General features: G+C 36.6%; 2 protein-coding genes across 2 annotated transcripts; one reads left to right on the forward strand and one right to left on the reverse strand.

Annotated features, from left to right (window-relative positions):
* Positions 1 to 468: 468 nt before the first annotated feature.
* On the forward strand, positions 469 to 5964 carry 4CL (4-coumarate--CoA ligase 1). Its single transcript, XM_048583957.1, has 5 exons — positions 469 to 1606; positions 3727 to 3925; positions 4124 to 4337; positions 4661 to 4763; positions 5694 to 5964. Exons 1-5 carry the CDS (start codon positions 599 to 601, stop codon positions 5811 to 5813), a joined length of 1644 nt encoding a protein of 547 aa, XP_048439914.1. The 5' UTR covers positions 469 to 598; the 3' UTR covers positions 5814 to 5964.
* A 2112-nt stretch (positions 5965 to 8076) lies between these two features.
* On the reverse strand, positions 8077 to 11713 carry LOC103960243 (ACT domain-containing protein ACR11). Its single transcript, XM_009372687.3, has 10 exons — positions 11348 to 11713; positions 10670 to 10715; positions 10438 to 10575; positions 10191 to 10285; positions 9750 to 9834; positions 9582 to 9641; positions 9089 to 9144; positions 8818 to 8923; positions 8589 to 8657; positions 8077 to 8359 (listed from the first exon to the last, which is right to left on the reverse strand). The coding sequence occupies exons 1-10, from the start codon at positions 11500 to 11502 to the stop codon at positions 8297 to 8299; spliced, it is 873 nt and encodes a 290-aa protein (XP_009370962.2). The 5' UTR covers positions 11503 to 11713; the 3' UTR covers positions 8077 to 8296.
* Positions 11714 to 11937: the final 224 nt, after the last annotated feature.

Here is an 11937-nt window from a genome sequence, read left to right on the forward strand (position 1 = left end):
AACTTTGATATAAATGGTATAAATCTAACCGCACAAAGCAGATTCATTAAGTAATCAACCACAGCAAGTGATACAGTAGAATTGTAATAGAATTCCAAGCCTGGTATTTTCTTAAATCTTGAGTTGTGAAAATCACTTTCCGACCAAGAAGCTCTGAGACTCGCATCTCCCAAATCATGTGGTTGTAGTAGTGGTAGTAGTAGGTAAAGGGCAGTATGGTCTTCGCGGACACCAATTCCATCGTCAGCCAGTGGTTGGTGTAATAAAGCCTCAGCCTTTGGAAATTGTCCTGACCTACCGCCACCATCCAAACCCACTTTCACCAACCAAACTCCATGCACTCATCCCTTCCGCCTCCAGTCACCTATCACCACCAACCCCGAATGTGTCTCATCAAATTTCCAATCTTTCACTATCACGGTTTCACCCCCAAACAATTCCATAATCCCATTTCCCTCCCCCCCACCAACCACACATCCAGTTGTATATGAAGAACCCCTATTGACCTCCCTTCTTCCCTCAAGCACCAATTCAGCTCAAAATAAACCAACAATTTTGGTGTCTTTTTTCTCATTGGATAATCCCATTTTTCCAAGAGATGGCTGTAGAAACTATCCCAAACGACATCGTTTACCGGTCCAAACTCCCCGACATTCCCATCCCAAAACACCTCCCTCTCCACTCCTACTGCCTCCACAACAAAAACCACTCGAGCTCTAAGCCCTGTATCATCGACGGCGCCACCGGAGACATATACACCTTCGCCGATGTGGAACTTAACGCGCGCAGAGTCGCGTCAGGGCTCAACAAGCTTGGAATCCAACAAGGCGACGTCATCATGCTCTTGCTCCCCAACTCCCCAGCGTTCGCCTTCGCCGTCCTCGGAGCCTCCTTTCGCGGCGCTATGACAACCGCGGCGAACCCTTTCTTCACACCCGCCGAGATCTTAAAGCAGGCCAAGGCCTCAAAAGCTAAACTCATCATCACCTTAGCGTGCTACTACGACAAGGTCAAGGACTTATCCTCATCAAGTGACGATGTTCACGACATTAAGCTAATGTGCGTCGACTCTCCACCTGATCCGAGCTGTTTGCATTTCTCCGAGCTTCTTCAAGCCGATGAAAACGACATGCCGGAGGTTGACATCAGACCAGACGACGTCGTCGCTCTACCCTACTCGTCCGGGACCACAGGCTTGCCTAAGGGGGTGATGCTAACGCACAAGGGTCTTGTGACAAGCGTTGCTCAGCAGGTGGACGGGGAAAATCCCAACTTGTATTATAGCACCGACGACGTCGTCTTATGCGTGCTGCCACTTTTTCATATTTATTCTTTGAACTCGGTATTGCTTTGTGGACTTAGAGCCGGAGCTGCCATTTTGATGATGAACAAGTTTGAGATTGTTTCTCTGTTGGGGTTGATCGAAAAGTACAAGGTTAGTATTGCACCGATCGTGCCGCCGATCGTGTTGGCCATTGCCAAGTTTCCCGATCTTGAGAAGTACGATTTGTCGTCAATTCGAGTGCTTAAATGTGGAGGGGCACCCCTTGGGAAGGAGCTTGAGGATACTGTGAGAGCCAAGTTTCCCAATGTCACACTTGGTCAGGTACGTACACAGTTAATACATTCTATATTCGTATATGTTTTTTTTCTCAATGTCGTATCGTGTATACTTATGCTTCAAACAACTACATTTTACAATTCTAATAAAAAGTGTGATTTTAAAAGTCTTTAGTACTAAATGTGATATCTGATACATGTAAATGCGTTTTCTTAACATTTATGGTACACATAAATGCATTTTGTAACATTTAGCATACACATAAATGCGTTTTCGTAACATTTTTGGTAAAACAATCGAAGTGAAAAAAAAAAAAAATACAAGTAGATAATCCAAATCATGATCTAGGATTAATGTATCTTAATTTTCTCCTGGTTCACTTTCTTTCTTTAAGGAGTAATGTTCATATCATGTTTTTGTACCATATTTTCATACCACCTTAGGTGGCATTTGATGTAGATAGCCACATCATTTGAATTAATTAGATTTTTAAATTTAGTTCATTATTTAATAAACTAATAATTAAGAAAAATTAGTTAATTAAATGATGATTGTGGGTTTTGTAAATTTTTCAAATGATGTGGATAGATGCCACCTAAAATGGTATAGAAATGTGGTATAAAAACATGATATGAATATAATTACTTTTCTTTAAGGTAACTAATTTGGTAACTAATTTTTGCAACATATTAAATATGTTTGCAAATATAAGAAGTTGATAATTGATTGATGCGTTGCACATTTCTGAGTGGTTAGCATAGATTAATGTCTTGCCAAGTTACCAACCATAATGTATTTGGTTGGGCATAAGGGACTCCATTTCATCCTCATGTTTTACTTCTAAATCTTGTTACCTACAAGCTACTTAAAACTACAAAATAAGTATAGTGATATTCATCTTTGTTTATAAATAACAGAGTTTAGATTCGAATCTTTTGAATGAATTCAAAACTACTTTATTCCTCTAACTTTTAATGTAAATATATAGTTACATCAAATATTTACTCGAGATTCCCAACTATTCCATTTTCTGATGCTAGCAATGTATAGCGGTCAAATAGGATCATTTTCTTCTCTGAGACCTTTTACCTTTTTTCATCATGTGGGAGTTAGAATTAATTCCAGTTTATCTACTTCTATCCACTTGTTTTGGGGGGGGGGGGGGGGGGGTGGGGGGAAGAAAGAAACACCTTTTTTCATCATGTAGGAGTTAGAATTAATTCCAGTTTATCTACTTCTATCCACTTGTTTTGTTGGGGGGGGGGGGGGGGAGAAAGAAACGTTTGTACTCCAAACCGTTAAATATTTGAAAAAATAATCATAGGGAAAGATACCCACAATCTAAAAATATTGATTATTTAAATGTTTAGTTGACAGGCAACCAAAAATGGAGAAACAAATAATTTAACGTAATTTATAAAACACGATAAGATTTTGATGGTCACCCATTAATATAGGAATTACAACAAAAAACATGACGTGAGGAAGATTTAATTGATTAATGGGTTTACCTAACACTTTAATTATTCCCAACAATATTGTACTGTTACAAGATGAAAACGAAAGATGTATCATTCACATGTGACAAGTTTTTTGGCATATTTCTTTTTTTTTTTTAATTACCAAAAATTTTTTTTTTTTTCCTTCTTTTGTTGAGATATAGAACATTATTAATTAACAGAAATTTTTATCACACTTTTCAAAAAAATTACACAAATTTAGTATTATTTTTTCTCGAGCAATATTCTACATTTACACACACCAAGGAAACAAGACAATTTGAATTCGGGCAGCAGTTAATTATAGAGAAATGTTCTAACCACCAAGACAATTAATTACTTGCACAGAAACTTATTATTATATATGTAATCTATTCCAATGAATTTACATAAAAACAACTAGCCTGCTTATGTTCCGTATTTTAATACTTCTCTTTATTATTTGAAGCTTCCGAGTAAAGATTATTTGACTAATTAATTAAATGGGAGAGATGGTATATAATATAAGCAATTTGTTCATGTATTGTTCAAAGGATGACTTCAGAATGTGACAGAGACATTTCTATATGTAGCCTGTTTGGTTTGACTTTCAGGCTTCTCATGTAGATACATATCATGATTAAGCATGTTTAGACTTTAATTAAATAGTATAATCATCATTTGCAGGGATATGGAATGACAGAGGCAGGGCCAGTATTGACCATGTCATTGGCATTTGCCAAGCAACCCTTCGAGGTCAAACCAGGTGGATGTGGCACCGTCGTCCGAAATGCAGAGCTCAAGATCGTTGATCCTGAATCTGGTGCTTCTTTGCCACGCAACCAGCCTGGAGAGATTTGCATTAGAGGTGACCAGATCATGAAAGGTAATATATATTAAGTTCTACCTCACAAAAATTTGTGTCAAAATGTGTGTCCCCGGATTCGAACTGTATATATTATTATTACTACTATTATTTTTAATTTTTGTATTACTATCATTTTATTACTATTATTATTACTAAAAAGACTGTTATAGTTGTACGTAGCAATTAAATATGATTTTTGATGCCGAAAATTATCAGGTTATCTTAATGATCCGGAGTCGACAAGGACAACCATAGACAAGGAAGGTTGGCTACACACCGGTGATATAGGCTTCATTGATGATGATGATGAGCTCTTCATTGTCGATCGGTTGAAGGAACTGATCAAATACAAAGGGTTTCAAGTGGCCCCTGCTGAACTTGAAGCCTTGCTCATCACCCATCCTAGTGTTTCTGATGCTGCTGTTGTCCCGTAAGTCATTAACCCAAACAATCGTGTTTATATTGTGAGAATAAAATATGTATGATCGGGTTTTGTTCAAACTCCTACGGATTCATTTTTAGGGTCACCGGCTCTGCTTTGGCGTTCTGTTTAGGTTAGAGCCAAAAGTATGATGCCGACTCATGTGGTATCAGGGCTGCATGGGAAAAGAGATTAGACTACCATCAATGTGTTGGGATACCTATAATATTCAAAATATATATGACCGACCCATACAATAATTTTATAATTATTTTGGCATGATACCATTTGGTTATATACTAAACCTTCATGTGCAATTTATGTGACTTCAGAATGAAGGATGAGGCAGCTGGAGAGGTTCCGGTTGCATTTGTAGTAAGGTCAAATAAGTCTCAGCTCACTGAGGACGAAGTCAAGCAATTTATCTCTAAACAGGTAAAGTTTTTTACTACTTTTAATATTCCTTTAAATCTTGCAAACTGTTATTTTTAACTATTTACTGGACACACACACACACACATTTTCTGGTTAGCAGCATATATCCTATTTCCCCCACCCCACCTACAAGCATACTCCAGGTCCACATGAGGTTGGTAAAAAACACATCAATGTTTGATCAAACAAAAAAAAAAAAAAAAAGAAAAAAAAACACATCAATGTTTACAAGTTTTTATTTATAATTTACTAGATTCGTATTACATATTATGTTTTACCAAAATAATACATGTCACTCATCCACCACTAGACAAGAAAATAACAACTGTCGCATTCGGCATGTCTCACGAGCTCTGAAGTGTATATGTGCTACTTATCTGAGAATAACTCATTAAAGTGGGAAATGTGTGTGATCATAGATGGTTTGATTCTATGAATATATGCGGAGTAGTTGGGGCATCTAAGGTCCTTGTGAATTATGAAAAACTCCAAAACTATATAAAACAAACATACATATCACATTGCCAATAGGGCTAATAGCAACGAAAATGTCAAACATAACAGTCTGCCTAACTGGTTGAATGGCATCATCCAGATCTAAATTGTGAGATGCTTAGGGTTTCATGTCACATCAAATCCAAAAATGACCACCTAAAAAAGGATTATATTATTGGTCCGCAATCAAAACCGACCCCATACAAGAAAATTATTGCTCCAAAATTAACTTTGGTAGGGTTCAGTAAAAGGTTGACGTGTTTTTGTAACATGAGCACCATCTGTTCATGATTTTGTATTTTTGAACGGTTGAAAATTCTAAAATATCTGATATTTCAGAGCACTGTAGAGAATTGTGTGTTAATTGAATTTTGTTATGGCAGGTTGTCTAATTGATCTGCCAGTGCCACTGACCTTTTTGTGTATTGTACGCAGGTTGTATTTTATAAAAGAATAAATCGAGTATTTTTCATCGAAGCCATTCCGAAGTCACCGTCGGGCAAAATCTTGCGGAAGGACTTGAGAGCAAAGCTTGCTGCTGGGTTTCCAAACTGAGTGATGCCCTGCCATTTTGAAGGAAGGGCATGCATGTTCCCACCATAAAATGCTTGGTTGTAGTCATTAATATGGAATGTTATCCATAATTATTGTGAATAAGAATACAATTCTATGAACTTTATATTAATTTTAAAGTTTGATTGCCATATTTTAATTTTATCCTAGCCATATTTTAATTTTATCTTACATGAAGATAGGATGCAAAATTATTGTGGCGTCATTAAGATCTTATTGGGACTTTCAAACTAGTTGAAGATAAGATAACGACGGCTCCACCCACCACAATTACATAGTTTGGGTATTTTTTTAATACATACGATATTATTTACACTAAGAAATGATGAAGTGGGCAAAACCTCACAATGGAGTAGCCTTACAAATTCGTCATTGACAGGAATCGAACTTAAAACTTCTCATTACAAGTGAATGAGAAAACCATTTGTCTGTAGTATTAAGTGGCATAGTTCGGATATATCTTCTAACAATAAATCTAAAAATACAATGGGAGACTATTTGATTGAACCATACACCTATGTACCACATTATTGCATTAATGCATTAATGATGGACGGTGCAACCTTTGCTAAACGACAGGCAACCCTACTACATAAATAGAATTTCACTAAAACTAATTAAAAACTGAAAAAAGCACCCCCCCAAATTTCCTTTCTTAGATTCATTTTCTTGTTTATTTGACGAAGAAAGTTGAGGTTATACCATAAAACAAATGATTAATATGAAGAGTATTTTAACTTTTTATAAGCACATGGAAATCTTTTTCAATGTGTGATTCATTCTCAATACGCCATTTCACGTGTGCTAAATTTTCTGGCCTTACACGTGGACAACAAAAATTGAGTGGCGTGAAGTAGGTGTGGCCAACCTTCTATAATACCATGAAGAAAGTTAATGTTCCAATATAAAACCAATTGGTAATTTAAGGAATAACTCAATTCTTTAGAAGCACATACAAAGTCATTCTTTTCTCAACGTTGGATTCATTCTCAATATTGATCATTGAAATATCAAACGAGTGTGAACATATTGGTGCCACTTATTGCAATATATTCTTCAAATGAAAGAATAACATGACAAGATAACATGAAGAAAAATAAGAATAAAGGGAGGGAGAAGCTGATGCAAGAAGCACATGAGGGTCTCTATCAGTTTCCGTACATGTGTCATTGGATGATGAGTTTGGAATTATAGCTAAAAACCTTGGGAAAATCTATTAATGATGTAGGTGTTTTTTTTCTCGTACAGATACCTATGATTGCATTTCTTTTATGACTTCAAGTTCTGAATTAACTAATATAAGATCTCGAAGAGATCGACAAGATCGACGACGAGCTTCACGTTCAAAATCAAGGAGTTGAGAGGGTCGTGGAGGGAGGTGAGGGATCAGATGGCGGTGAGGGATGGAGGGATGGAGGGATGGATGTTTTCATTTTGACGAAGTTACAAAAACAGTTTTGTTGACGGATATCTAACTGTTTCGCAGGCGGACTCGAAACCAATCATTAAGTGCAAATTGCCACCTAGCCCACCTTTACGTGTGTTAATATGCGTTGTTCTAGAAAACGCAAGAAGAATGTATTTTGATGTGCAAGAAGTATGTACCTAATAGTAAGTTTATCCGTTACTTAGTACTACAATCCAATTATATTCTTCTTCATTTATAAGTGAGAGATCTTAGATTCGATTCTCGCCAAAGACGAATTTAAACCACATTATTGCTAGCGTATTATGAGACTAAACCCACCATCTCCCCTGTAATATAGATAATATCATTTGTTTATGCTTCGTCTCCAACGAGATGATTCACTCAACAGAAGCCACGAAATCACAATGGCAGCCACAATTAATCATCGACTTCATCACAATATATGCCATCCTCGCGTTCATACGGGTCAATTTTGAGACCGTTGCATTGCTACCCACCACATAACCGGAGGCTAGTTGAGAGCAACAGAAAAGAAAGATAAAATGTTGTTGACTTGAGACCCACTGACCCGTGTCAAATTTCTTACAATATTCCTTGCTAGAGCTTTGCTCTCCTGCGCATGAAAGGACTAAAAAGAACGGTTAAGGTTTAACTAAATCTCATTTTATCAAGCATCAACCGTTCACTCGTGAAAAATAAATGTACCGGACATTCCATTCCTTGCTAAATGTCAGAACAACAACAACAAAAATATGCGTCCATGAAGCAGCTTTTGAAAATGAACCATGAGATGAAGGAATGGGTTACCAAAAAACAAAAGAAGGGTAACCATGATATCATTACAACAATTTGGACAAACATTTTACATTGGTATTGAATTTAAAGCTTTTTTTGCATTACATTATCTGACTCTTGTATCAATTTCTGATCCATTTATCCTTCAACTGAGCAAAATACTGCGACAATGTTCCAGAATTTCCCTCAGCTTAGTTTTGGAAATTCCAAGTATACTTCCTGAATATAATCTACATTTGGCTCAAAAACTCGCCTCCTCAGTTGCTGGTCGCCTCAAGTAATATTGTAAACTGTTAGCAAGAACCTAAAAAAATTGCAGGTTTTACGGTCAGTAATCTCAGACGTCATCTTTTAATTTGTAACAGAACACACGAAAACAGAAGTCTATTTCGGAATTAATCAGATTGTAAAGTTGAAGTTGGTGAATGATGAAACTCTCTCTTAGAAAACAAGAAAACAGTTAGCTTTCAGCACATCTACCGCTATCATATATTAAATCCAATGCTCTAACATTGCCGTAATTCTAGCTTTACCTGCTGAAGAGGCTTGATAAGAGGTTTACCCCTGTAGTTAACATGAAATTTTGCCTTTGCCAACAACCCCTAATTCCGAGATAAGAATTAGCATGAACTTGGTTACCAAAAACTAAAAGAAAATAATAATAGAGATGAGCTCCATACACATGGATACTAGAGACCCAAAAAAAAAAAAATGAGAAAAGGATAAATTGAAGCTGCAACTGTAGGTGAGAAAAGAGCACACCTCTGTGTCGAATTCTCCCGATTCAACAGCAACATTAATGTCAATTATAATCTTTACAAGATCCACCAGTAATCCAGGGCGATCTGCTGACTCCACGTAAAGCAAACTGCAGAAACCCAATATTAGCTGAACACATTCATTCAAACGCGATGTCACACATGCATAACAATTGAAGACTATTGTGTGCCTGCTGGCGCAACAATTTTTGGCATAGGAATTGACTATGGGGTTCTAGAAGCCCATCCTATCGAAAAAGAATGACACACATTACCTTCGGGTGGGGCCATCATCGTTGACGCTTATGTGGGTCGCTATGTCCACATCAACCTGAAAAATTAAATACAGGTTTGAATCAAGAAAATTGCTAGGGATGCGATCATGGAAAAATGACGACTAGGTATGGATCAAACAGCTTGGCGTAAAAGTAAACAAGACTCTTTGGAAGTTAAGATGCTACCACATTAGCTGAGTGTCAAGTAAATATGTTAATTACCTTATGGGTGAACAAAATCAAAAGGTGATAGGCAAAAAAAATTATTCCCAAAAATTCATAATACTCATTAAGGAGAGAAATGACTCTAGAATGACTACAATTGGAAAAAAAAAATGCTTACGGAGTGAACTTCAAATGAGAATTTCCTCAAAACATGACACATGAATTATGTGTGTGCTAGAACGTGAAAATGGGAAACTTGAACTAACCAACCTTTGCACAAACAGTCTCCCCACATAAAGTTTGAAAATTTAATAAATTGCAAGAAAACCTGTTCTTGTGGAGGCACAATTCCAAATGCTGCTCCCATCGCTAACTGGGAACTTGATTCCTAACGACAAAATTAATTCACTAATAAAGCTTACAAAATGTAGAAATCCTGAAGATATTCCACCAGATACTATCTCAAGAACAAATGGAAATGTTTAAGAAAGATTACCGGATGATACTCTATCAGATTATTTATAATTGTCAATCGAATAGCCTCAAGTAGTTCTGGATCTTCTACTTTCCTACCAGTATCACTGCAAACAAACCCCACCATCAAATAAGAAAATGAGTACAAAACAGCTATTGGAAGTACTGACCCGTTAATCCACCAAAATAGAAGGTTGATGATTTAACTGGAAGCAATATTTTTAATGCCCTTTAAGGAAAACTGTTTTTTCTTCAGCACATAAATCCAATGAGAAAACAATTATACCCCAAGTATGAGAGTTCTATGCACAAGGGAAGGGAAATTAAAGCCGGACGAAGAAGTAGAAGAAGCAGAAAAGAGATCATTGAAATCAATTGCAAATTGACAAATAATAACAACGTCATAGCAACAAGGCAAAACTATACTCAATGCAAGGGCATGAGGCTGGTGAAGTATACTCACGCTCTAGTGATGGCAAACTTGTTATGCTTCCCAGAAGAATCCAAATAGACATTGGCCTTGACAACATTCAGGCCGAGGTTTCTAAGTGCACTCATCTGGTGATTCAGTTAATGATAATTAATCTATGCTATCATCTACGTTCAGACGTAAAGATGAAGATAGATCATTCAAACAAATATATGAAAATCTATACAGGAGAAAACAAAAGATAAAAATATTGTTGAAAGACGTAAGTAATGCTCCATACAGTATCAAGAAGAGCTCCAAGCCGGTCTCCAAAGGTTATCTCCACCACCGTTGCATCTGGATCAGAATCTTGGTCAATAATAACTTTAGGAATCGGAACGGTGTCAGTTTCGCTTGGACTTCCATCAGTTTTACCATCCTATTTTCCAACATAAAAAACCCAGTACAAAAATGATGTATTCAGCAAGTTGATATTCAGTAATTACCAATTACAAAACAATTTTTTAGAATACCTCCACAGCTGCTCGTGGAGTAATTGAGGTTGACGAAGATGTTAATCTGTCATAGATTGCACATACACTTTCTAAGATAAAGAATAGCAACTATGCAAGACCCCAACTTTAATGCTTGCATACCTCAATAATAGTAAATGTGTTAAACACACTACGACTGAAAATCTGTAAGCTCGCTAGGGAACGTTGAGTTCAAGCCACAATCGAGGACTTGGACTCAAAGGTTCAAGAGCTGGTAGATAAACAGAGGTCGGACGATAATTCCAACCTCAAGTGCAAAAGACATGATAATTCGGTTATATATTGAAAAAATCACTTATCAAAACTTGTTAAGTGAACAAATCAGGCACAATAAATTAAGATGCAGAGGTCATGCTAATCGCAATAACCTGATGTGCAAAACAGACTTCATTCATACAATGAGCATATATAATTCAGACCTCATATTACTAGAAAATTCAAATGAGGTAAAGAACCAAACAACAATAGAAAACCAAAGATTTTTACAAACAAAAGAGGAAAATAAAGTAATAGTGGACCCATTTCATCACTTCTTGTACACACAAAAAAAAAAAAAATCAATTTCTGCAAACAATCTAAGAAAGTAAACAAACCTATTAAAGCAAATAAAAAACCTACAAAATTTCAACAAAACAGTGAGCAAAAAAGAAGCATTACCTTCCCTTGTGCACAGTGCAGAAGCTTTTAGGAGCAAACCCAAAGGAGGCTACTGCCATAGCCTCAGTTAGTGCTGGAATTGCAAGGGATCTTTTCAAACTGGAGTTACTGTTCAAGTTAACCCCAACGCTGCAAGAAGCCATAGCCACTGCCATTTTTAACTTCAAAAGTTTACAGACTAGAGAGAAAGGTTGAGCAAACGGAAAGAGAAGAAGAGACTAGGAGAATGAACACAAATCAGAAAAAGATCGTAAATTTGCAGAAGAAATGGGAATGTGAGAATTGGGTTCGGACAAGAAGGATATAGTGGAGGAAGCAATTGGGGACCAACTAGATACATCGAAATATGCGCCATTCGATATAGGGGAAGCGAGAGAGAGAGAGAGAGAGAGAGAGGGAGGTAACTTTATGTGACTTGGGAACTTTCTTCCGCGTTTCATTTATGTTGTACTGTTCGAGAAATTTTTAGTTATAGCAAAAAGACGAATGGTACATCACGTGTTTTTATGTAAGTGGTGAAAAATTTTAATTTTTAAGTTATTAACCTTTTAACATACATAATCTATCATTTATACAAGGACAAGTAATGT

Source organism: the organism of the source record quoted next, unplaced genomic scaffold (genome assembly GCF_019419815.1).
Source record: "Pyrus x bretschneideri cultivar Hongxiangsu unplaced genomic scaffold, Pyrus_bretschneideri_v1 Contig20, whole genome shotgun sequence".
NCBI lineage: Eukaryota > Viridiplantae > Streptophyta > Magnoliopsida > Rosales > Rosaceae > Pyrus > Pyrus x bretschneideri.